The 27,075-nt window shown below is 34.5% G+C and overlaps 2 protein-coding genes and 1 long non-coding RNA gene across 4 annotated transcripts; 2 read left to right on the forward strand and 1 right to left on the reverse strand.

Moving 5' to 3' along the window:
* Positions 1-209: 209 nt before the first annotated feature.
* LOC125219365 lies at positions 210-556 on the forward strand. Its single transcript, XR_007176120.1, has 2 exons — positions 210-242; positions 360-556. It is a non-coding gene; the product is annotated as an uncharacterized LOC125219365 (long non-coding RNA).
* Positions 557-13,795: 13,239 nt separating this feature from the next.
* Positions 13,796-19,112, reverse strand: LOC125222709 (protein NLP9-like). 2 transcript variants are annotated; one of them, XM_048125472.1, is made up of 7 exons: positions 19,021-19,112; positions 18,282-18,331; positions 17,036-18,185; positions 16,647-16,691; positions 15,788-16,546; positions 15,368-15,467; positions 13,796-15,147 (listed from the first exon to the last, which is right to left on the reverse strand). In XM_048125472.1, the coding sequence occupies exons 3-7, from the start codon at positions 17,969-17,971 to the stop codon at positions 14,063-14,065; spliced, it is 2,925 nt and encodes a 974-aa protein (XP_047981429.1). In that variant the 5' UTR covers positions 17,972-18,185; positions 18,282-18,331; positions 19,021-19,112; the 3' UTR covers positions 13,796-14,062. The 2 variants fall into 2 exon arrangements, with proteins under 2 accessions (XP_047981429.1, XP_047981428.1); XM_048125471.1 differs by having other exon boundaries at positions 15,368-15,491.
* A 6,276-nt stretch (positions 19,113-25,388) lies between these two features.
* Positions 25,389-26,363, forward strand: LOC125220672. The gene has a single exon (XM_048122824.1). The coding sequence runs from the start codon at positions 25,389-25,391 to the stop codon at positions 26,361-26,363; it is 975 nt and encodes a 324-aa protein (XP_047978781.1).
* The last annotated feature ends 712 nt before the right edge of the window (positions 26,364-27,075 follow it).

The following is a 27,075-nucleotide window of genomic DNA, read 5'->3' on the forward strand; positions in this document are numbered from 1 at the left end:
AGCTATCAAAACATAACAGGTGACAGACTCGATAAGTCGGAAAAGTCAAAACCATGATAATGTGAATGGAGATGATTCCGTCAATCAATTTATGTTTAGTAGACCGCCCTGATGCATAAAAATAAATCTTGGAAGTCACACTTTTGTAATTTAGCTGGTGGCTGATTTGGACATAAACTTCAATCATGTCATCTTGGTTGAGAACCTTATAAGCACAGGGCATGACAAAATGGATATTGCGTGTGGGTTTGTTTTCACAACAAAAAACCATATACTAATATAACAATTAGCTTTTCTAATTTTAACGCAAAAGTTTTGAAATGATGGTTTCATTTGCTTTTTCTGTGATCTTGTAACAGGCTATCAGTTAGTGTTCCTAAAAAAGTTGGTGATGAATGGAGTGGGAAGCATGGGCACACAAGGAACTCATGTCTGTTGGTTCTCACCTTTGTGCCAAATTCTCTAACTTGCACTCAAATTGTTTTACTCTTTTGAATTAAGTAATGATTCTATGTACTTTTCTTCAATGTTGAGGTGCATTGTGTTTTCTTTTCAAGTCTTGAGTAAATAGTTCCAACTTCCATTGCAAAGCATAAGTTGAATCAGCAATTGTCATGTTCATTTAATTACTGAATTAGTCGATTTGTTGCCATTAGAAAATTTTCCCCACATCCTGTATTAATTTCGCTTTAGTCCATGCAAGTAAATTGTCTTCAAGGTTCGAACAAATTCTCTATGAAATATGGCAGCCAAAAGTTGAACATGCTTAATACATACATCCACTTTATATTCTCTAGTGGTTTATTTATTCACAATTATGAGCATAATATGTCTAGAACTAAATATTATGTGCATCTTGTGTAAAAGTTTTATTTCTCGCTTTTTTGTCGTCTTAGTTTTTGTAATCACTTTGTTAGATGTTTAGCTTTATGTATTTTGCTTGCAGTAGTTAATTTTTGGAAACACTCTTCTGCTAAAAGATGAGAGATGCCCTATTAGAGTTATTTATGGACCACATCCCTTTGTCACAGCCGTCAACAATGAGTTTTCTATATGGTTGGTTGTCGACTTGCTAATTTTCATTTCCCAAGCTTCGGTGTTCTGCAACTTATTGCGTGTCCGATGGGAATCAAATAGCAGTAGAACAAAACAGCAATCATCGATGATGATGGAACACATGTCAATCAATCCTGGATATGTTCATAGGACGTACGAGTGTGCATGTACACCATTTTCTATATATATATATGTGGATAGTGCTAAACAAATCAATTTTGAGAACAATGTATGTTTTCCAAAAAAAAAATTTAATTTGACTTTTAGAAAACTCGGAATTTTTCTATGCCTATCAGTCCTAACTTTCCTGCTTTAATTTTCTATCGGTTGGTGGTATAGTTTTGTGCTGTACAATTTGGATTTCAGTAAAGGCATGTGAAATGAATTTTAAGTGAATATGAGATGGGTATAGAGTATTGAGTAGCAGGCCAATTTAAACACAAACCCGAGTTCTTTGTTTATGAAAAAATAGAATGTAACCATTGAGAAAAAATTATGAGAAGTAAACTACGAGTATGGGGACCTTCTGTTGGAGATGTAGACATAGCCCTCCAAATTACCGTAAGAAACTATACTTTGAATTCAAAAAGGCCTCTCTACTTTGTTTTATTTGAATATGGTGATGACTGGTGGCAGTGGCGGAGCCAGAAATTTACCAATGGGGGGCCCAAATTTCTAATTGAAAATTGTCGAGACCCGATGAAGAATAGCCGCATAAGCAATAGGGGATCATTGAGAGGATCAGATACATAATGAAAATAATTAAAATATGGACAACAAAAACTAGTATAAACATATTCAAAGACAAAGTTAATGTGATTTAATTTACTAAGTATTTTCTTAAATTATGAATATATTAGTGTGTGAAATTCATTACATAAAATTACTAGTACTGAGAAAATCAACCAAACCTATAAATGAAAATTAAAGATGCAAGTATTATATGTATTTATGGGATAATAAAATATTTTTTATTCATAGATTAAAATTACAAATTGAAAGAAAATAATGATACATATAGGAATATAAAAAGAAGCTATGTAAAATAAAGAAACAAAATCTGCCCCCCTAAGAGGTGCGAACTAAGTATCTTTCGGATGGTAGGCTGGGCTTGAAACCAGCTGAGTTAGAAATACACTTGAAATGTACTGTTTACATATATATTAGAGTGAATTACATTTTTAGGCTCTATACTTTCCGCGACGAACATTTGCGGTCCCTAAACTTGCAAAATATCATTTGCAGTCCCTATACTATACCACTTGCTCGTTTCAGGTGCTTTTTCACTTTTTGACCATATTTTCGGATAAAAATGCCCCCAAAAGCCTAAAGGACATTTTTGCACTTACTCTCCAAAAGTAGGTATGTATTTTGATATTAGTTTGGGTACTTTAACTATAATTTTTGTTTTCTTCGAATAATTTTTGTTTGAATTAGTTATAGTGTGCACAGGGCGGAAACTAGTAAAAAGAAGGATGTGGCTTAAATTCCTACACAATTTTTTTTCTACTTTTTATTCTTTAACTTTTACATATTATGTTTATCCCTTACAAAAAATTCTACTGCAAAAAAGTAAATGGTTACAGTTGAATGAATAAGAAAGTTTGAATCTGTGAGTGTATAAACTTACAAAGATTAAAAATAATTTTCGAAAGCTTCAAGAAGAAACAGCTTACTTGGCAATAAAATAGAATAATAACAATATAATATTATTTTTAATCGCTGTCACTATACTTTTTAAATATTAAAATATTAAAGTAATTGTGCTTAAAAGCCACGACATTTTAAAAATTTTTAAAGACTTTTAAAATGTGAAAACCCCTCCTTTTTTTATAAATCACCATTTTATTTGATTCATCTTAGTTTCAGGAAATAGAATATGTACATTTTAGTAAATTGATTTTTATTAAGTTAAAACCCAAGATTAAAACAATGCATAATTTTTATACTATAACGAATCCAAACAAAAATTATTCGAATAAAATATAAATCACAGTTAAATCACCTAAATTAACATAAATATCAAAATAAGTACCTACTTTTGAAGAGTGAGTGTACAAAAATGCCCTTTAGACTTTTAGGGACGTTTTTGTCTGAAGATGTGGTCAAAAAGTGAAAAAGCACCTGAAACGAGCAATTGGTGTAGTATGGGGACCGCATATGATATTTTGCAAGTATAGGGACCGCAAATGTTCGTCACTGCAAGTATAGAGCCTAAATATGCAATTCACTCTATTATATATACATAAAGTTCAAATGGCTGAGGGGCCCAAGGACCCCCCTGGACCCAGCGTGGCTCCGCCAGTGATTGGTGGTTGTTTCTTTCCAGTTCTATAGAGTGAATAATAGATTGTAAAGGAATCCTGGACGGAATGTCATACTGCTCTATCATACTTCCATGTTTAAGTTACTAATCATACCATATATGATATATATAGTCCAAACCTTGGGATTGGGTGGTTCCTTGAAGAAATTTTCTATATCATGGGACTGGTTATAGATTTTTGGTCCCGAAATACCCCTCCGTTGCTCATGAATCGCTCTATCTGTTAATAATGTTTGGTAATTGATCAAGTGTATCTGTTTAGTCATAAAAAAATGTGGTTGGCATACATATTTTCTTACAACTTCATGCGTCCTCAACATAGTACTAAACTAGGTCGGGAAACAACATCCTGCAAGATTACACAAAATATAGGGAAGTGGTTCGCTCTGAAAGATTGTTTGTGAGGATCTTGTTGCAATACTTTGAAACATCTCTACCAGTTATTCACTTGTGTTGGTACTTGATTGTACTTTGAAACATCTCTACCAGGTATGATGATTCTGGTCCTAATTTACGAGACATATTCACATATACGAGAAATAACCCAAATGAGTATTAGTCACTTAAAAAATGAAATTTAGGTAGATTATGGTCCATTTTATAAGGTTCGAAAGCATAATATTAAATAATGAAGTTTCAATTTTCCTTGTTTCTATACAAAATGGCGTCTTTTGGTATTGCTCAAAGCACGATGTTTCATTGCACATGTACTGATGAAATAAAATACGACAGGATGGGCTGATTAGCTACTCGAAGTTCAAGGAGATGATGACGACCGGAATGGATTGGAAAATGGACACGACAATATTCTCGAGCTATGCTTAATGCTCTTAGGTGGCGTTCGGTTGTCATGACTAATAATCATGAGACTATCCATCTAGTATTAAGTTGTGAGATTATTTTAGTTGGAGGGGGAGGCTATGACTAATTATTATGAGACTATTCATCTAGGATTAAGTTGAGGGGGTCAATCTTATGAACCAAACATGATATATATTTAATCATAAGATTTAGTCTTGCCAACCGAACACCTCCGTAGCATCAAACTATTTAACAAGGAAACCTCTATTTGCAATTAATTTCTTCTTTTTTTCTTTCCCCATTTTTTCGCATCCAATATGCCAGTTAGTTGGTTTAATCCAATACTTAATGTTGGATGCGTTTCTTCTATCTCTATTTTATTTTTATTTTTCTCTCTTTTTTGGGATGAATAGAGAGTGAGTAATGTCCTAAATTAGATTATTTGATACATATATTTGGTGCTAAATCAGAGGTTATTATCACTATATTAATTGGAGATATTGATAATTGGAAAGTGATGTTTTTGTATATTACTTGTATTTTTATTTTGATGTGAATCCACGGACTTCATAAATGTGAATTTAAAATTTTGATTTAGTACGAACAACAAAAATAGTTCGAAGACAGTAGTTCAAAATAAAATCCAACTTCCAACACAAAAATAAAAAAAAGAAGGCCCAACCATTTAAATTTAGCTCTTGGACTGAGAATTTTATGAGGCCCAACTAGATAAAAACCGCCCAAAATCATAACCCCCGCCGCAATACCTCTCCGCCCAGTAAAAACATGCCACGTCAATGTCAGTGTTGGTGTAAATTTTTTAATTTTATTTATTTCGAATACCATCTTCATTCTTCAATGTTTGTACCTTTATTATAGAATTATTAATTTAATTTTCCAATCGATAAAGATGAATATTAATATATAGTAGTGTTGATATGACCGTTCGTATTAAAATTTTAATCGATTGTAAAATGATTCGATAAAAATCCGTAGATATCTAAACAGATAGAGTAGTAACTATTTTAATTAATATAAGAAAACGTCACCCTTCACAATATAAAGTAACGATTTCATTCATTCATTCAATCATTCATTTGGCTATGGATAATCGCCGGAGACAGCCTCACTCTGCCACCTCAAATCGCCCCTCCGACGACCTCCTCTTCCATCTCTCACATCTACTCAATCCCCTTCCTGAAGACGACATCTCACCCCTTCCTGAAGACGACGTCATCAATCGCGTCGTCTCCGTCCCCGACTCTAAGGACATGGAGGCCGAAGCACTCCTATCCCATTTCTTTTTTATTGGTTTAGTTTATTTAGCTATTTACTTATTAATTGTTTATTGATTAATGTAAAGAGTACATTTATAAGCCCTAGTTTGTTAAGTTTATTTAATTATTGTTTTTAGCTCTAGTTTAGTTTATTTTATTTAATTATTGTTTTTAAATTAATGTAAAGAGTCAGAGCATATTTATAAGTTCTAGTTTATTTTATTTGATTTGATTAATGTAAAGAGTCAGGAGCATATTTATATTCTTGGAGCATGTAGTCTAGATATATATGAGAGTTTGTGTCTTTCTTAGAGAGAAATACAATACATTAGTTATTTATTACCTAGGGTTTCCTCTTGAAATCTTAGAAAAATCACGTCCTAGTTACTCTTTTCCTGATATGTAGAAAGAACTTATCATCTAGTACTTTCATTATCATGCTCGTGGCCTCCATCGGATGTGCCAGTTTTGGAGGATTTAACGGGCGATTTTCCATCAAGTCAATTCGAGCAGATTATAGCCACGATTAATAGTCTGGGGAAAGCACTCACTCTATCAAACAAGGACTTATTATTTGCACATTTGCGAATAACAAGAATCAGTTTGATCTTGCATCGGGCGTGATACTAGTTAAAAGTAAAATTCAACTTTCAATCCAAAAATCAAAAAAAGGCCCAGCCATTTAAAATTAGGTCTTGGACTTAGAATTTTATAAGGCCCATTAAATAAAATTCCAGCCCAAAAAGTAACTCGCACGTAGAAACCGAACCCCTCCGGTTTAGGAGAACCGGACCGAGTTATAAATACACAAATCCTTCCACATTAGTCCTTCTAAACAAACACTAGCTAGCTTCATGCCCCCGCCGCAATACCTCTCCGCCCAGTAAAAACATGCCACGTCAATGTCATTTGTGTGTAAATTTTTTAATTTTTTTATTTCGAATACCATCTTCAATGTTTGGACCTTTATTATAGAATTATTAATTTAATTTTCCAATCAATGAAGATGAATATTACTCCTACCATATTAGTGTTGATATAACTGGTCGTATTAAATCTTAATTGATTATAAAATCAGAACAAGATTTGATAAAAATCTATTGAGGGTAGTGTGTGTGCGTGAGCACTTGGGTTAGGATCCGTAGCATTTCTATCTTAGCATAGTTTCGTATTTCATCATCGTTCAATTCTTTACATAGGGTTCTTATTTGATCATCTGAATTACTTTCTGCAATTGGTGTTATTAGTTGATTACTTTCTGCAAATTTTTTGAATTACTTTCTGCAATTGGTGTTATTAGTTGATTACTTGAGTTCTCTGTTTTTGTGTGTAATAGAGACTGAGTAATCATTTCCTAAATGAGACTATTTGATACATATTTTTATGCTAAATCGGAGGTTATTACTATATTAATTGGAGATATTGATAATTGGAAAGTGATGCTTTTGTATATTATTCATATTTTTATTTTGATGTGAATGCACTAACTTCATAAATGTGAATTTACAATTTCGATTTAGTGCAAATAACAAGAAATAGTTCGATCATGCCTCCTCGCGAGAGTGTGACACTAGTTAAAAATAAAATCCAACTTCCAACACAAAAATAAAAAAGAGAAGGCCCAATAATGTGTGTGAGTTGATCAAGTAATAGAGAGGTTAATAAATAATAATGACTAAAGTCAAAGGTCTCGGCTGTTTAAATTTATGTTCATTTAACCATAAAAAAAAATTTCAAGCCATTTAAATTGAGCTCTTGGACTTACAACTTTATAAGGCCCAACTAAATAATCCCAGCCCAAAATCATAACCCAGGTCAATGTCATTGTGTGTAAACTTTTTAATTTCGAATACTACTCCACTGTTTGGACCTTTATTATAGAATTACTAATTTAATTTTACAATCGATAAAGATGAACATTACTCCTACTATATTAGTGTTGATCGTATTAAATATTAATCGATTATAAAATCAGAACAAGAGTTGATAAAAATCCATAGATATCCAAATAGCTGTAGTACCTAGTAAAATATTTTTATTAATATGGAGTTAAAAAAATGCCATCCTTCACACTAGGGGTGGCGAAACGGGTTATTCGCAGGTACCCGTACCTGATTTTAGCTAAATTTGTTATCTCAATACCGCTCCGCGACATACCGGGATTACCCGATACCCATGTCGGGTATCCCGTACCCGACATTATGGGTACCCGTATCCGACCCGAAATCCTAATACAAAATTTGAAAACCATATCGATGTTCCCTAATTTGAAATCCTAATAAAAATTTCAAATCCTAATAGCCGTCAATGTTCCCTAATTTACTTTATTATTATCGATGGTAAGCTTTTAATAGATTTAGAATAAATGTGAGGGGACACTCTATAGCTAGTTCCGTTGAGTTTTCAATTGTATGTTCGGTAGAATATAAAAATATTTCAAAAGAACTCTTATATTATACTCCCTCCGTCCGCCATTAGTTTCAGTATTCCAACTTAATAGAAGTGTTTCATTTTCTTCACTCATTTTTAAAAAATAATAATATAAATACTCTCCTCTATATTATTATCTCTATTACATTTTCTCCATTATAACTATTTATTTTTAATATTTCAAAATGAGTGTGTATATGGCTATTAATATTTAACTACTTACTTTTATTCTCCACTTTAACTATTTGAAACGCCTCAATTAATGTGGAACGGAGGGAGCATTAAAAATGGTATATGGCTAATACTAATAATAACGGGTATTATCGGGATTAACGGGTATACCCTCGCGGATAGCGGGTATACCCGCTACCCGCAAAACATTAAAACACACTATCCGATCTCGTCCCGTTTTCCATTATCGTTGGGTAGCAAGTACCCGATACCCGGTGGATGACGGGTCGAAATGGAAATTACCATTACCCACTACCCATTTTGTCACCCCTACTTCACACTATAAAGCAAGATTCTGCCACCATTCATTCATTCGTCCCTTTTCGCGATGGACTCAAATCGCCCCTTCGACGACGACCTCCTCTCCTTTCAATTCAATTTCAATTTGATTGTCATCTCATGCTCTGTCGCCTACATCCTCTTCCATTGGCGCGAGAAGATCCGCACCTCCGTCCCGCTCAACGCCCTCACCCTCCACGAATTGTTCGCCATCATCTCATTAATCCTCTCCTCCATCTCCCTTTTCTTAATCTGTTTCGGCAAGTACTTCTGCAAACCCGACCACGACATCGACCAAGATCGCACCCCTTCCTGCCGCCCCGAATCTAAGGGAAAGGAAAGAGAGTCTTTGGTTTATCTCATTTACTTATTGTTTTTAATTAATGTAAAGAGTCTAGCATGCATATTAGTTTATTTTATTTAATTATTGTTTTTATTAATGCAAAGAGTCAAGCATATTTATAACTTCTAGTTTTTTTTATTTTAATTAAAGAGTTGGAGCATTTTTTTTCCCCTTTTTAGATGGTTAAATAACTTTAAATTTAAAGGTCACACTTAAACCCGATACCTTTCGCCTCAGGTATGGCATTAATCTCTATATCGCTTGACCAACTCACACGTCGAAGCTTATTTATATTCTTGGAGCATGTAGTCTAGATTTATATGAGAGATTTTGTCTTTTTAGATAGAAGAAATACAATAAATTAGTTATTTATTACTCCTCTAAAAACTCTACCTAGTATTTCCTCTTAAAACCTTAGAAAAATCATTGATCGGTTACTCTTTTCTTGATATGTTGAGTACAGTTTGTTGAGTACAATCCTATCCCACATCGGTTGGAAGATATATATAATCCATGTCCAACCCAAATTAGTTTGATGCCTTTTGGAGAGTGACCCAAAAATAAATTCGTACGGCTTGACTCAAAGCGGACAATATCAAACTAATAATACTGACGACGCTGACAATCCTGACACGATATGTGAAGAACGTACCATCTGATGCATTCATTATCGTGTTCATGGCCTCCACCGATCTAGATGTGCCAGATTTGGAGGATTCAATGGCTGAAGAACGTACCATCTGATGCATTCATTATCGTGTTCATGGCCTCCACCGATCTAGATGTGCCAGATTTGGAGGATTCAATGGCACTCACAACGCTCGTATCAAACAAGGACTTATTATTCGCAAATTTGCCGACTTGCAGCCAATAATTCTTCAAGCCAATAAAAAATTCAAACCAATAATTTATAAAATAATAAAATACCCGAATTTTGATTTTTTTTTTTTTTTTTTTATCGCGTGTGTAAGTACATTATATAGGGTGTGCTATTTTTTAGTTTTTGGGGTTTACCTCATTTGTGAGGCGACCAAATCTTCTACACTTAAAATCTTTGGGCTTTTTTTGGGCTTGATTCGTAACAATTTAAAAGTAATATAATTGGGTTTGATTTGCATCACTTTAGAAGTACTCCTAATTCTTAAGGAGATAGGTAGGCAAATCGTTTTTTCTTAATGAGTCTGAATTAAAAAATTAATAAGAAAATGATGACCAACTTGATTAACTTTTAAAATACTACAACTATTAAAGAGGAATAATTGATGCTTCTTTTGCTCTCGACCGTTTAAACCTTCCAAACTTCGTTTGGAAAAAGCATCTCAATGCAGCTAAGTGGTAGTAGTATATTGAAACTTTCTTTTATTAACGAAATAATAAAATAGTAAAATTGTACTACACCCTAATAATGTGGAATTCACACACTACTTCCACTACATCTTCTCTCTCTTTCTTTTAATTTTTCTCATCCACTACATCTTCTCTCTCTTTCTTTTAATTTTTCTCATCTCTATCTGATAACATCATTTTAGAGATTTCGGCATACCACCTTGGATTTAATTTGAGCGAAAGTTGGTTTTGTGAGAATTGAATACATACTAGAATTTTGTACTATTAATATTTTTTCACCGGATTCAAATTTGATGGTAAAAACCTGAACTGAACTATAGTTGATGTGGAGTATTTTTTTTTTGGCTATTAGCCTTATAATATATGCCTTACATTTATTTTACTAATATGTTGGTATTATATATTTATAATAGTAAGAAAATAATGATATCTTTAAAAAAAATTGCTTGAAAGATTTAAAAATATAGTTTGCATTTACTTCTCTAATATGTAGACAATGACATGCATGATCAAACACAATTGCATTGTAATACTGAATTGTTATACGTCTATTCAGTACAAGCTAAAAAAACAATAATCTAATCTTCCATAAACATGGTCTGATTGCACTAAATCATATATAGCATCACAAAAAAAAGCTAGCGACGAACATCTGTGTTAAAGGGCAAAAAAGTTGGGTAGAGTTTAAAACAAAAGTTAATAAAAACATGGTCCCAATACAACAAATCAGATATAGCATCCAAAAGAGATCACTCATTAATATTAGACAAATCGAGTTTAAAACAAATAATAATAAAAATATCTAAACAACAAAAATCTTATACAACCTGATTCTGATTGGGCAATTTAGGAAATGGGCTGTGGAGAAGAATACGAGACAAGAATGATGCGAATCCGGGTAAAGCTAAACCAAGGAAAGTGAGGTGAAGGGGTGATAATGAGCCAAGCCGCAACTGGGGTCAGATTTGAGCAACGATTCGCCTATCCATATGATGTCAAAATGCTATTCAAAGACTACCATTGCCTTCATCGTCGAAAGAGCTTCGCGTGCGTATCTTGAACGACTCAATCGGAGCTCGGATGAGGGAGTTATGGTCATTTTACGAAAGTCGCGCAGTCAAGCAAAGGAGGCTCCAGAAAGTTCACGCGGGCGGGTGTTTTGTTGCATGAAAACACCCGACCGGGTGATTTGTGTCCGAGAAGAATTCAAAAGGCGGGATTTTGAATTATTTTGAGTGTCTTTTCATATTCCAACCCTAGTTTGAGTGACTTTTCATCTCCCAATCTCCCACATCTATAAATAGGGTCTTTTGTATCTTTTGTAATAGATTAGAGATTAGATTGAGTTTAGAAAAAGAGTGTCTCCTTTGTGAGAGTCCCTCCCCATGTTGGGTGAGATGAATGTTTGGAAACCAAATCCATAGCCGGGCTATGGTTACTTGGTAGTTAGCCCGGGGTTAGCTACTTGGTATGTTTGCCTTGTGGTTGGTCCGGGACTAGCCACTTGGCAATCTTCACAACTAGTCCCATGTATCTAGTGGCGGAGCTTGAGTGAGAGTATACCCTAGGGGCGGAGCTCGAAAGAGTATACCTCTAGTGGCGGAGCTCGAACGAAAGTATACCCTAGTGAGCGGTGTGGCTAGCCGGTGGAGTCGATAATAATGGTTCTTTGTAGCCATTTGCTCACTCCCCAATTTCTTCCATTTCGATCCCCCTCGTCCATTCTATTTTGTTCTATCTTTTTGTGGGATGGAACACCTATCCTTTTTAGTGTAATGTTTATTTAAGTTTCAATGTAATGTGTTGTTATATTATTGTTGTAGTGTTTTTAGTTTGTAGTTTTTAGTTGTGTTGCTTTTACAAGAACAAGTCTTGGGCTAATTTTGGAGATTCTCAATTATGGAGCATTCATATCATCATCAGTTTCATCTTTTCCACAAGATGGAATGTAGCTATTTTAAAGCATTCCGACTATTATACGTAGTTATTTTGGCATTCAACATAGGCAAAATTTGTGCTGAAAACTTTAGCGTGGGAAATCGGCACAATTTGAAAAGTGTATGATTTTTAAGTCTTCATATGCTAAACATATATTAAATAACCCAATTATGTTTTTTCCATTAGGGAATATATCCAACTAATAGCACAGTAATTGATTATTAAGTCTTCATATGGGAAACATCATTATCGTAGACGCATTTTACCAATTTGAATTCCGATTTGCTTTCTATATGTAGTTGCATTTTTTTTTAATTCAATACAAAAGTAACTGAAATATTTACAAGTTATTCAGAAACTATGATTAAAATAGAATATACTGTATTAAAATTTCGGCTCACTCCGAACCCCTAAAATAATACAATAGTATTTTAGTTTTGGGAAATTGGTCAGAAAAATCGTAAACTTTTACAAAAATTTGATATTTCCCACAACCTTTAAAAATGGTCTTAAAAATCATCAACTTTTTAAATTGAGCGGATTTCCCACGCTAAAATTTTCAGCATAAATTTTGATTCATTAATATATGCAGTTATCCCAAAAAATTACAATTTGCATCAATGCTCTAAAACCTGAAAATCTGATACCAAATAAAACAAGATAAATAAAAAGAAGTGATTAAAAAACAATGTGCACTCCACATAATTAGGAATATGTATATCCGGCAGATTTAGGAAACAAAATTCGTGGAGTCGCAGTGGTGCGACAGTAGGTGCCATGAACATATTGTTATTATCCAAAAAACATATAATGATATAATTATAAACCATTCTTTTGCTTTGAAAAATAATATTCTATTGAGATCAAATAAAAATAATATGTCTGTCAACACATGCGTTGCATCGAATGATTTTATGAATCTTCGAACTAACTCTAAAGCTACGAGCCTGCGAGAGATATTGAACATAGGCTGCATAGTTGTAAAACTGCGGATGCAATTTAAAAATGACTTTTAGCTGAAATGAGGCTATTTTTATACCAAAAATCCCTTTATTAGTAGTCATGATTTTATTTTGATAACTGAAGTAAGATTTCTTGATTGATAAAATAATAACGATTATTATTATTAAAATATGACCAATAATTTGTTATAGTGCACTGGGATTGACTTAATAAGTTATTAATTAAAAATATAATGATACATAATTTTACTAATTACGTTAACATTTTCTTACCATTTATTGATTAATGACATAATAATAAAAATAATAGATCATGTAATAATAAATATGATTACTACTATACTTAATAACTAAAGTGTTTATTATTGTTATTATAATCATAAATTCATAATTCGGGTATTAATTGCATATTTTAAAAACTTTTTTAACAGTATTATATTTCCTCTAAATTTTGGTGAGATTCAGTCAAGAGTGGGAAGTCGTTTGAAGGAGCATCGAGAGCCATTAGTCATCTTGTTACTCGTCATTCATGCGAGTATTCGACAAGGATATAAATATGTAACATTTAAATACGCTTTCAAGTATGGCTCTGTACGTTGTACAACAAGAACAGACATCAACGTACAGAACCATACTTGATTCCAAGACAAATGTTACCCTTAGATAAACATTTCTTGTTTGATAACTAAGACAGGGATATTTTGATCCCTTCAATGTAAGAATGATAAGGCCATTTCACATCATATACAAATAATATGCACTCATTTGATAAAGAAAATTGCAATTTAAATATGCCACCCGAAGAGAAGACTATAAAGAAATGCATTATACACGACAAAGTAAAGAAATTACCAAAGTCAATTGTAACAAAGATTATATACACAATCTAACACTGTCCTATTAATTACCATATACTTATCTATCTATAATCTTCACAGTAGTGCAAAATGGTATGAATTTGAGAGTTATTCCTTCATATGAGCTTCATACCTTTCGTTGATGGATCCATGAGCATGGATCATCATCTGGAATAGTTTGAAATCAGTTGTACGCCGGCACCAGCTACAGATGATCAAGAGCCTTCTCCCAGGAAGCAGTTGCTACCACCAGAGCTTCCTATGGCACTTACCTCATCACGAACGAGAAACTTCACACTGCGAGTGCCCATGAAATCCAATATTTCGAGACATTCTTGCAAATCCGAATCACTTACCAACATCACCCATTCCTCTTCATCGTCCAAATACTTGAGCTGGAACTGACCTACCTGGAGTTTGAATCTCCTTGCTATTTCCTCATACAATAGAATGCACCCGGAAGCTGTGTCGAATTTGAACCGGACTGTGTCGTCTTTGTAAGTGGCCTTCACTACTATTTTTGACCCACTATCTACATGACAGGTCTCACTTTTATGATTCTGTCTCTTGCCGGAACTTCTGGAGCTTGATGAACTGTTGTTCATCAGTGATCCAGAGCCAGACCCGTCAGATGAGCATGTCATGCCCGAGGTACTAGGTTGGTTGTGTTCCCGGGAAGTGACAATTTCATCTTTTGATATAGTATCCACCTTATTACCAACTGCCACCGAGCTTGAGTTTTGAGGAATGAAATGTGATTTATTCTTGAATGCCCACCTATCGGGAGTTTTTGAGGGAAGGAAAGAACTCGGTAAGACATTTGGAGAAGTTGTCCAATGCACACTGTTTAGGCTGATAGGTCGGGATACTCCAACATCTAGTGCAGCTAACCTAGACTGCTCTAAACTCGGCAGATGAGGAGGACGCGGCTCGCATTTTCCCACCACTTGGTTTCCATCTAAGAGACACTCTTCTTCCATTTTTACAATGGAGGTTTGAACGTCCATGAAAGATGATGCTGGTGCAGATTTTATACTTTGGATTAAATCAAAGTCTCCAATCATACCATCTTTGTTGGGCAGGCCAGTTCTTTTTCTAGTCTCGAATTCTTCAACGATAGGACCAGCAGGAACAAGACCACCTGTTGCTGGATCAAACTTCAATCCTCCTTCCACCCCTTGGACAGAATCAAGCACGCTTTGTATCTTTCTCAAAGAACGATTCACCTTATTGATTTTGCGGGAAGGCCATCTTGAGATGCCATATTGTCTGCATATCCTTTTCAGAGTAGTTGGGCACACTACAAAAAAAAAATAAAAAAATAAGAAGTTGAGATTCTAATGTTTGTGTATGTGTTGTGATGTTTCTGCAACATGTGATGCTTGAAATTATCAAATGCATCATAAAAAGTGTTTTTTTTTCACATATGTACACATTAAACACATTTTCTCTGAGTGTGGAAACTGTGAAGTGATCGGTGGCGTGCAACCAAAATTTTGGAATTTGTGAGCAAGACTAACCACCAATACTTTTCGCAGCGTCTTTGAGGCTCCCGGAGAAGTATTGTTGAAGAACACTTAAGCTAACATGTTTCTCAGCTGTACTTCGCTTCTTCTCCACCTGTTTCCTCGAGCCAGCCACATTCTACAGCCATTAGTAATTCTAAGCGCATTAGTTGCAAATCTATTTAATAAAAAGGAGTACAATTACTCACAGATATTGAGATCAAACGAATTTAACAAAACTAGTAAAAGACTGATCCTCCATGAGTATATTAGCTTCATTAATCAGTAAATGCAACAGTGATAAATGTACTTGCTGAGAGTATTGAGTTTAGGCATTATTTCATATCACATAAAAAACTATTATCAAAAAATGTATCTGAAAATAACATGCAATGATAGGGAATACCAAATTGTAAATGGCAAAATAACAGTAACCTGGTCTTGAGGACTATCAGCTTCTTTCCTAGTGGTTGTAGATCCAACTACGTTCTGAGTAATGGCATCCGTATTTTTCAAATTTCCACCAATAAACGACTGTTCAGAACTCCTCTCAGATACTGTTGTTGATGATATGTTTCTCATTTCCAAATCCTGTGATTTCAATTCGGAGTCGCCCATCCCATGTAATTCAGTTTCAGATACAGTCCTTAAACTCTTACAGATCCTCTGCATGGTACCGGAGAGGTTATTAAGCAGTAGTTGTTGTTCTGTACTTCCCTTCATATTGACAGGAAGAAAGAACTCTAAGATATAGTCACTATCACCCGTATAAGTACTTCTTAGCCTGATTGCAACTGCAGCACTTAGGCCAAATTTACGGGCATGATGAACAAGTGGATACTCGCTTATATGATATTCCTTGACATCATGGTAAAAGAATGGGTGGGTTGATTGGAGAGCCTTTCCAGCAATTCCTTGTCCTTCCTCAAGATAATGTTCCTGGCATGCATGCACGAAACCCTTCATATCTTTGTCATTCACGTAGCAGGCACTATCCTCAATGCATAGTACATTTTTCTCATTTACATTCCTATTGTGTTCTCTAGCATGTATCTGCATAGTTCCTTCACCCTGCCCCGCTGAGTAACTACAAGGTATCCATGTTAATGCAAGAGGCAGTCGATGTGCATAGCATACTGCACGTAAAACATCTGTAATCTCAGATAAAGCTGCTCTTTGATTATTGGATAGAGTCTGCAAAACAATAATTGGTTTTAAAATAGGTGGACTATAAGACCATGTAATGAAGACAATCCTAAAAATGAACAATCAGATCAGATCTGTTGATGAATACCTGGGAAAAATATCTCGGAGGTGCAGGACTCCTTAATTTCACAGCCTGAAAATGGTCAAAGAGAGTATGTAAAACAACGATAAAGCAATGCACAACATACAATTTTTAACCCAATTTACTATGAACTATAATGGTTCACAGCTTGTATGTAAAAACAATGGTAACGTAATAGGAAACATACAATTTATAACCCGATTTACTAAGAATTAAATGCCATGCCCCATTATAAGCAGATACAGGCCTAAAAAACAGAAGCAGATTCACCTGCCCCAACATAATGATTTAGAGTTCAATATTCACTTATTCAAAAAACGGCTAGGGCACAAGTTTTTGTAAAGAAAATAAAATAAATTTAATGAACATTATAAAAGAATATTTGGTAAACTGACCTGGAGTGCGCGACAAACATTTTCCATCTCCAAATCAAAATTGGACTTCTCCATCGTGGTAACAAGTTCTAGCACAGCACAGCACGGACTTTCAAGCAACTCGTCATCAAAAACAGGTATAGCAATGGATCCTCGAACTTCATGATCAATAGCATATTGTACCCGATGGTACTCACCCTTACTGTAGTACATTACGTTTGAGGTCCATTCTGGAATCCTTGAAGCAAATACACGACCAGGAAGCCCTGAGAAAGATCCTGCCTTTGATTCTGCTGCAAATGTAAATGACCTAGACACTTCACGATATCCGACAAGTGTTTGGTCAAGTAAAAAAGGTTGTTCAGAAGTGCTTAAGATGTATTGATCCCCATTCTTCATCGGAACCCACACTTGAGCTAAAATACCCCTTCCAGACCATTCTTTGAATAGATCCAATGCTCTTAGCATTCTCTCAGACAGAGATTGGATAGGAGGCCTTGGGATCATACTGTTCCCTGCATCACCAATTAGCTTATGCTTCGGGCTTCTATCTCTCATCTCAGTCAAATTGAACCCATCATCAACAGGGCTTGTTGTGAAAGGAAGTTGGTAGTCGACATTATGAAGCATCACCTTGTCTTCATTCATAGATGAACTTCCATTAACATCACTATCCAATAGTGACATTCCTGAATTATGCTGCGTGAAGTTCAATCCGTCAAGAGGCGAGAAATTTGCAAAGGAGGGAAACATCTGGTCAACCAAATTGTTGGGGCTGTTGCACCATCCAGCATACGTGTCAAAATTCATCAGATCCACTACATTACCAAACGAGTCCTCCACATTTGAGCTCTGTGCACTCTCGTCTGTTGACCTTGCAGCCATATCCACTACCCGATTCCTAGGTAAATACGGAAATTCATTACCCTTTTCGTTACTGGAAAAGGGGTACTCCATTTTAACTAGAGTGGCCAAAAACTTAACAAGAAAAGCAACTGTCAGAGAATTTCTGAAGGACTTGAAGAAAAATACGGCTCTGTAGAGTTTCCCAATGGTGACATACGCATTATAAAGCGTCCACTTGCTATCATATTAAACCGGGTTACACTTTTGGCTCAAAAATTTGTAACACTCCTTAATGAGCTTCGCAGTTGTCCAAAAGACTGGAAACCTGCAGTACACATATTTGGATTTACATCTTTCTTCCCTCTTAAGTATGTCCACGAACAAGATGAAAAAATATTATTGGAAAGGCTCCCAGACAAACCTTTAAAATTTAGAGATGTTGAGGCATAAAAAACAGTGAGGTTGAACATACTGCAATATCAACAAAAAAGTGAAAGTGAATAGGATTGTCAATAAAATCACAAGTTGAGATCTAACTATAGATTATGCGTACACAGGCTATACAATACGATGCATATCACGTATACTTCTATTACTGAGTTCTGAGCATTGGCTAATGTCTGGAACACACATACGATATGAAAATACAAAATTAAATCTTTAAAACTTCAAGCAGTTCAAATTAAACATTCAAGGAAAAAGTAACGAGTAAATATGTTAAAAACATAAATAGAGTAACAAACAATACTTGAGTCAAAAACAACGAAAATCTGATTCCTGAAGATAGAGAAGCAACATCATAATTCATAACTATGCAAAACATGCATTAATTAATCTACAGCTTACCAAATTTCACTTCAAAGATTCAAATCCATTATAATTCAGTAAAATCAGTATCCCCGTCCCCCCACTTATCAAAGAAAATTAGATCAATTTCCTCAAATCATAAAGCTAAAACACTGTAACACACATCGAATTCAATCACTTCCACCTCTGTCGAGAACTTAAACACAATAAAAATGGGGAAATCCGGATTAGGAAAGTATAGTGAGCTTAGCATCACACTGCGCCGGATAAACGCATGAACTCCATTTGATTGAATTCAATATTGGTTGCAAAAGTAAGGAGGTGAAGAAGAATAGGAAGAAGGAAGAATTTACCGGCGGTGGCAGCTGCGGTGGAGAAGTGAAGAACAACGGCTGCTTGCGGCTTTGCTCATTCTTGACTTTGCAACTAATCTTTTTGTTTATAACAAATCGCACCCCACTCCCACCCCCAACCCCCTCCACAGCCACGTACATTTCATTTAATCATCATCACTTTTACCCGTTATTTCAATTTAATTACTAATTTTCCATTTAATTCGCAAATTAATTCTATTTAAATATACATATAAACATAAATATAAATAAACTAAAAATTTAAGATATGAATAATGAATGATCTCGGTGAATTATTTGATCATTCCCGTAAATTATGAGCGTTGATTATAAAGTAACATGGAACTCATAAATAAATAACGTAAGTAAAATTTCGATACCGCTCCGTGTGTTGTGACTTGTGAGTACTATACTAGCCCAAGTAGTTTAATTTATATCAAGGTGACTTAAATTTTTATTGCTCTTAATAATATTCATTTCCTTATTGCATTAATCAAACTTTAAACAAAACTCCCCTGCATAGGACTATTATTAGAATAACCTCAAAGACTAAAAGAAAATCATTTTCTTCATTAAATTAAATTTTCAAAATATGTAAGGGTTTTAACTTTAAAAATATAAGTGTTGACACAAACACATTTCATGGAATTGTAAGATACTACTCCTATTTTACCTTCAATTGAATTTCAAGTCAATTTGAATGTGTTGGTTGTTAAAAATATTAGATCTCAGACATCTAACACATGCAATTGCAAAATTGGCATGTTAGAGCTTGGTTATTTGTCAGTCAAAATTTTGAAACTTGATGAAACTCAATATGACCTGATACCTGGAATCCAGGTGGCATAAACAATGGAACAAGTGTTGCATTAGATTCCAATTTAATTTTTCGTATAATAAGAAGTATTTTACTATTTTTGTAAAGTTGGAATTTACACATGCCAACCTACTTCACACCTGTCACCTACACATAACATAGGGAATAAAATATTTAATTTACAAGATTTCTCCCCTTATTTTATATTAATTCCCTTTCCTAGTTGTTGGTGGTTGATGTCATGTTTTGCAACGGAAGATATATAATTATAGTGTATTTGCACCGTATATCACGTCATCTAATAATGCATTTATTCATGTAATACTTTTATAGGTAAATTACATACTATATATAGGAAATCTGAAATCATGTATATTTGTGGTATACTCCTTCGTACCAAAGGAATTGATCCAGTTTAATGGCTAGTTGAAAAATATATAGAGGGATATTGGTTAGAAATAAATTTAAACTCAAATTTAGTATTTTTCTGTAGAACATTAGAAATGACTTAAAAGTCATCAAATTTACATAACATGTCAAATTTAAAATCAACATGCCACATAATCTTATGTGGCATAATTAATCCTATTTGGCAAATTTTGTGGTGTCAAAACAATGTCGTTAATTGGTCCGAAAATCCAATAATAATAATAGGGTTAAATTCGGTATGTCCCAAAACTGAAAAAACAAAAGCATCAATTTAAAAATAGATTTTTATGAAATTTTGTTATTAAATTTTTTTTAATAAAATTTATTTTTTATGATTAAAAAACATTTTTAGAAAATAAAATGAGGCAAATACTCGGTCACTCGCGAGTCATGTCATCACCGACACACGCCATTGGAGGAAAAGACGAGACACATGGAGAGAGTGATGGTGCGTACACTTTCCCTCATGGGAGTATCGCTCGGATCCCGCGGCGCATTCCGCGTGTTAGAGTTTGTATATTAGAAATCACGTTTCGAGTGATTGAATACTGTAAAACTCTTATTTTATTTTCCAATGAATAAAACAGATTATTTTTGTCATAATGTTGTTATGTTTTACATTTAATGGATGTTAATGCATGTTTAAATGTATAAATTAACTTAACAAAGTCTAAGTCTTTGTTTTAGTAGACCGCTTGTGGGCGGCGTCCACTTTAAGGTAACACGATCAGTTCTAAACAAAGAAAAAGATGAATTTCACAACTTAGTTGGAATTTGACTATCCATCGAGAAAGGTTGCAATGTCAGCCCGTATATTTCTACGCCTTACTGAAATAAGATGACATTGGTGTGGTATAGCACTGAACGGATCTAACAGCAAGACTTGCCCTTAGGCTATCTACTGAAAGGCGAGGTCTTGATAAATATTTGTTTCTTAATCAATGTAGGTTAGCATTGAGCATACGGTATTGATTATGCATTACTTTGACTTATCAAATGGTGCGGGTTTTTCGTAACCCAATGATCCTGATATATTGGGTAGTGGTGATCAATATCTAACGGTGCTAGGATTGCTATTATATTGAATCGTGCGCGAGCCGAGTCTCGTTTGATAATGTTCTCAAGAGGAGCACGAAACAAAGTTTTATTATTCGGAACCTAGCTAGTTGGAGTTTGATTACTCTATGAATAATAAATGAGCATTTCATGCTAAGTTCACTCTTGGAATTAATAAGAAGTTAATTAATTAAGTCCATAGCAGATATTAATTAATTAATGGACATTTTTATCTTAAGCGCGGGAAATGAAAGTTAAACGGAAACCCGAATTACTTATAATTTCGGATTTGGATGGGGAGAGTTCAATATTACTTCTGTAGTGGCTGCTCGTAATATTCCAATTATAACTTATATTAAATTGTGGGTTCAATTTAATTAGTAAAAAGTAAATTGGATGAGCCCATATCCAAAACCTTCCATAGATCTCCTGTCTGGGCCCAAAAGGAACTTAATATAAATAGGAGAATAAAGGAGACAGAAAGATCACAATTTTTACTTAAATTTTTCGAAAATTTCGAGCTCCCCTAGCTGAAGAGGATTTCGAATTCTACTCCTATTCCCAAAAGGATTTCTTCTGTCTTCTTTATTTAAGTCCTAGTATTCTGATGAGATCAGCCCACACTGATATCGGAGTACAGTTCGGGAACCAGAGAGAAGATTTTTGGTCTAGTATTCAAAGCGTCAAGTGGAGAAGCAACTAGCCATCTTCAATTATTTGGAGAATTAATAAGGTATTTTTCTGCTCCGTAGAAAAACATGTTTTAGGTTTCAATATTCTTAAAGCATGATCAATTCAAGTTATGAGCATGATACATGTAAGAATTACGCGAATAGATTTTGTAAGAATTACGCGAATAGATTTTGTCTAAATAATCTGCTAAATATATCTGATTATTATGTGATTTATTGGTGTGATTAATAATTGTTATATTATGTTAATCCATGCAACACCGCTTCCGCTGCTAGTTCCATCACCGCGCCCATCACATCTCGTGCAACGGACCCCAAGACCGGCGTTGCGGACGTTCGTAGGAAGCGATGAATTTAGTCGCCTTTGTCATTTGCGACCAATTTTATTAGTAGTGATGATTTTTTAAATAGTTGTAGTGTTTATTTTATTGTTTTCTAAATTTAGGGCATTGATGATTTTCGCCTTGGGATTTATTTTTTAATATTCTAAGAGTTAAAGTGACATAACACGTAGGCTATAACTGTTGTCTCTGAATTTTATGTTATTTGATATAGTCGATTCTCGTTTATGTGTATATTATTGTTAAATTTTTTTATTGAAGAATTTTTCCAACCCATCAAAATTGATTGTTCTTAGTTGCACTATTCAAAGTAAAAACTAACAATTGTTACCTCTTAATACAACAGGTTACTCAGATTCTAATTTTGGTTGTATGGGGAATGATAAATATAATTTTCACTTATAATTTACAATTAGATTGGGGGATATATAAATAGAAAAACGAACATTAATCCTATTTACAATGGAAAATGGAATGAGTCTAAAGATGATATGGACTTCTGATCATAAAGTGATTAACTTTCTTTCAGACTCGATACAAAATAATTTGCATATGTTGTATAAGTCATTTTTGTATAGTTAATGATACCAATTGTAATTAAACCGATTTATTTGGAATATATGAAGTTTGAACACTTCACCGCAAAGGTCTGCTTCCATTTCAAAAAAGCAAATATCTAAAAAAGAATCCTAATTTAAGTTAAAATTGTGTGAAATATCATTGGAAATACCTAATCACTTTGTGCTTCTCCAATAACAAGGAGAAAGAATCAAAGATTCACATCACATGGTGAATCTTTCATAGTAATATTCTATGATTTGGTTGTGTCCAATTTTTTAATGTACAATAGCACATAGTCAAGGTTGCAACCTCTGGCAATATATATTGAATGGTTTAGGTGTATGTGTGTGTATTTAGATAGTAACAACTAACAAGATTGCTAGATACTAGTGTATCTTTATAAGAATATTTGGGTATATTCAAAAAGACTCATAACATGTAAAATCCCTTATAAAATTACAAAAGGCTAATTGATATTTCAACTAAAAAAAGCATTGTACTTGGAGATATGGAAGATAATTTATGTGATATTTTCACAATTAGAGATGTGCTCGATGATAAGCCGAATTTTCATGAGTTCTGACGTAGATAATTATTTTCATGTACAAGAACCATCACATTTAACAAAGTCAGTTTATTCGTATATATAGTTCAATTAGGTCATTCGCAATGAAGGACGGAGCAACGTGTCTACGTTGCGGGGAAGGGGCGCACCATTTCCACTTCTTTTGATTTTTTTATGCTGAATTGAGATCAGATGGAGAGAAGGAAGATGGAAGGGGAAAGAAGAATGTAAGTTTTGTGTCTTACATATGTGACATATGATAGAATCCTAAATAGAATTGGATTTTAGTATAATACACTATTTGGTATAAGACACATTTTACCCTAATTAATTGACTATCAATTAATTATTGTCACATATCAATTAATTAAATAATCATGTTATATTTCTCCGAAGAGAATATATGTTCATATATATATATGGTACGATTGATTGCCAATGATTGAAAAAGATTGATTACATAATCTTTTTATGGAATGAATATTCATTCCCCTGGCCATCAAGTAAAGAAACATGTGTATATATTGTTAAGATTTGATTAGAATTGATTGTGATCAATTAGTAATATTAATAGACGGAAGATTATATTCTTGGTCAATAAGAAACATATTTACTAATTATTTTGGGCCTCTTTGATGGAAAGGGCTTTTAGGGTTTGATAATTAGGGTTTGTCCTCTCTCTGCCTATAAATACAAGTGTGGTGATCCCATCAAATCACACACATAAACGAGGGAAAGAGAGAGAAACAAATCCTTGGAGTTGGAGCTGCGCTACTACGCCAAAGAAAGTCCGAGGAAGTTCGTCTCCTCCTCCCTCAATCGCTTCCGCTATGGATCGTCAAGGTATGTCTCGATCCTATTATGTTTATGGTTTACGTGAAATACATGTTGTTCGAAGATCTTGCTTTATTTATATTCAATTATGTAATCTTGAATATATGATGATAAAATAATGTCCAACAAATAAAGAAAAAATAAATATGTCTAGAGTTTTTCTTTTAATTGGTAATATGCTGGGCCTGGGCTTAAAATTATGTAAATTGAAGGTGCATCCTTAATTTGCAAAATATGTCTATAACTGTACCCAATTTGTAGTATTACTACAAATTAAATCTAAAAACAAATCTTTAGGATTAAATCAAAATAAACATTAATCAACTTTTGTATTCACTAAAGTAAATTTTGAAATTTTATTAATTTATTTTCATTTTACAAAAATCACAATTTAAATATATATATCAAATTGGAATAATAATTATAAATGATAAATTAAGAAAAATAGAATTGTAGCCAAAATTATGGACGAAATTTTTTGGCCTGGTTATTGGTATTGTAGTTGAAAATTGAAATGTTTATGGAGCAGCTGAAAATTTTAGGTTTGAGATAATCTTATACTATAACAGTTACTTTTTGTTCATTACTACATTATTTATGTAATTACTTTTTTAAATAGATTATGAGTTTGGGTATGCGCACGCATAGTAGAATTTGAAAGGCCATTTTTAGAAATGGGTTTTAGACAGAATCTGAATATGCTGGAAATGGGCTTTAGTGAAAAGACCATCGTCTAAAAAAAGAGTGGGAGAGCAATTGTGAATTTGGGTTATGCAATGGAAAAAATTGCAGAAACCATTTTGCCTGAGCAGAATGAAGAAAATGAGGAAATGGAAGGCATCATGAAGCTGAGTTTTGATTGATTGGAGTCTCTCACTTGAAGGATGGGTGGCTCATTTTCTTGGGTACTCGTTGTTACTTTTATATATTGTTTTATGGATTTACGAATTATGGTGTGGAATTGTCAGGGATGTGGGAAACCTCGCTTCGATGCAGTCATCTGAGAGTATTGTAGAGAGTATAAGCCAGATATTATAGGCTTGCTCGAGACACGGGTGGGGGGTTTAATCGCCATGCTTGGATTCCCTTGCTCTCATCGAGTGGAAGTTGCTGGTTTTTCCGGAGGAATTTGGATTTGCTGGAAAGACTTTCTCTCCGTAGAGCTAGTGTACAATCATCGGCAATTTATTCATTGTAGAGTGAAAAGAGGAAACAGCCCGAGCTCGATGTTTGTCACGTTTGTGTATGGCAGCCCACAACGAGCTTGTCGTCGTGTGCTTTGGAAGTATCTTGGGCTGATCGCAGACACGGTTAGTGAGCCATGGATTTTGGCTGGGGACTTTAACGCAATGTTGAATAGTGATGAGAAACAAGGAGGTTCATCTCCTAGATCGAGTGTGTGTGCTTTATTTCAAAATTTTATTTTTGATTATAGTCTACGTGACATGGGGTTTAGAGGGCCTCGGTTCACTTGGGCTCGGGGAAGATTGTTGGAGCGGCTTGATAGGGTGCTCTGTAATATGCATTTTGACCCCAATATTTCAGAAGCCACGGTTTTTCACTTGGCAAAAATGAAGTCAGATCATAGGCCGTTGCTGGTGGTGATTGGAAGAGTGGATGAGCAACAAACTGCAAGGCCCTTTCGCTTCTTCAAGGGATGGTTAGAGCATGAGGAGTTTGGGCAGTTGGTGAGAGATAATTGGGTGGATCAGGGATCGATGGCTGCAACCATGACTGGGTTAGCAGAGGCAGTAAAGCTTTGGAACCAAAACACTTTTGGAAGCATTGGGAGGCGCAAGAAACAAATAATGGCTCGGTTAAATGGAATCCAGAAGGCATTAGAAACACATACTACCAGGAACTTGGTAAGGCTTGATGGTGAGCTCAGACAAGAATTAGAGGCAATTCTAGACCAAGAGGAATTGGTGTGGAAGTTAAAGTCCCGTACGGAATGGTTAGCTCTTGGCGATAGAAACACGAGCTATTTTCATAAGAAAACTATGATGCGACGAAAGAAGAATCAGATAGATAGAGGCTTTAAAACTTGAAGGAGATGAATGGTGCTTCGACGGTGATGTGTTAAAAGTAACAATCTTATATTTTTATAAAAATCTGTACACAGTTGACTATTCGTTAAGGGGAACCTTCCGGATTCGTGGTCGTTTTCCGGCAATAAGAAATGAAGATATGGTTATATTGGGTACACAAGTGACGAAGGAAGAAATCAAGGTTGCACTTTTTGAAATGGCCCCAAACAAGGCACAGTAGATGGTCTGCATGCAGCTTTCTTTCAATCTCAATGGGAGGTAGTGGGGGATTCTGTATGCTCAATGATTCAGAGAATATTCAATGGTGCACCAATTGAACCAGAGCTGAATCGCACATCTATTGTTTTGATCCCTAAGGTTCCAAATCCAGAATTTATAACAGAGTTTCGGCCTATTAGCCTATGCCCTGTCTTATATCGGCTGGTGACTCGGGTGGTGGTAAATAGATTGAAGTGTGTGCTCAAGTATGTCATCGCACCTAATCAAGTCGGTTTTGTTCATGGGCGGTGCATCACAGATAATATTATTATTGCACAAGAGTGTATTCATACGATGCAGAATTGCAAAAGGAAAGATGGTTGGATGGCAATTAAGGTGGATTTGGAAAAAGCATATGATAGGCTAAGATGGGATTTTGTGGAGGATACTTTAAATGATTTGGGGGTCCCGAGTCAGCTAACACGAGTTATTATGAGCTGTGTGACTACGGCCA

The sequence above is a fragment of the Salvia hispanica genome, chromosome 4, assembly GCF_023119035.1.
Source record: "Salvia hispanica cultivar TCC Black 2014 chromosome 4, UniMelb_Shisp_WGS_1.0, whole genome shotgun sequence".
Taxonomy (NCBI): Eukaryota; Viridiplantae; Streptophyta; class Magnoliopsida; order Lamiales; family Lamiaceae; genus Salvia; species Salvia hispanica.

Coding starts and splice junctions, on each gene's coding strand:
- LOC125222709 (XM_048125471.1), bottom strand. CDS start 17,971: ATGGAGTACCCCTTTTCCAGTAACGAAAAGGGTAATGAATTTCCGTAT. Junction 16,547..16,646: donor CTCCGAGATATTTTTCCCAG/GTATTCATCAAC, acceptor ATTGTTTTGCAG/ACTCTATCCAATAATCAAAG. Junction 15,148..15,367: donor CGCTGCGAAAAGTATTGGTG/GTTAGTCTTGCT, acceptor TTTTTTTTGTAG/TGTGCCCAACTACTCTGAAA.
- LOC125220672 (XM_048122824.1), top strand. CDS start 25,389: ATGCTTGGATTCCCTTGCTCTCATCGAGTGGAAGTTGCTGGTTTTTCC.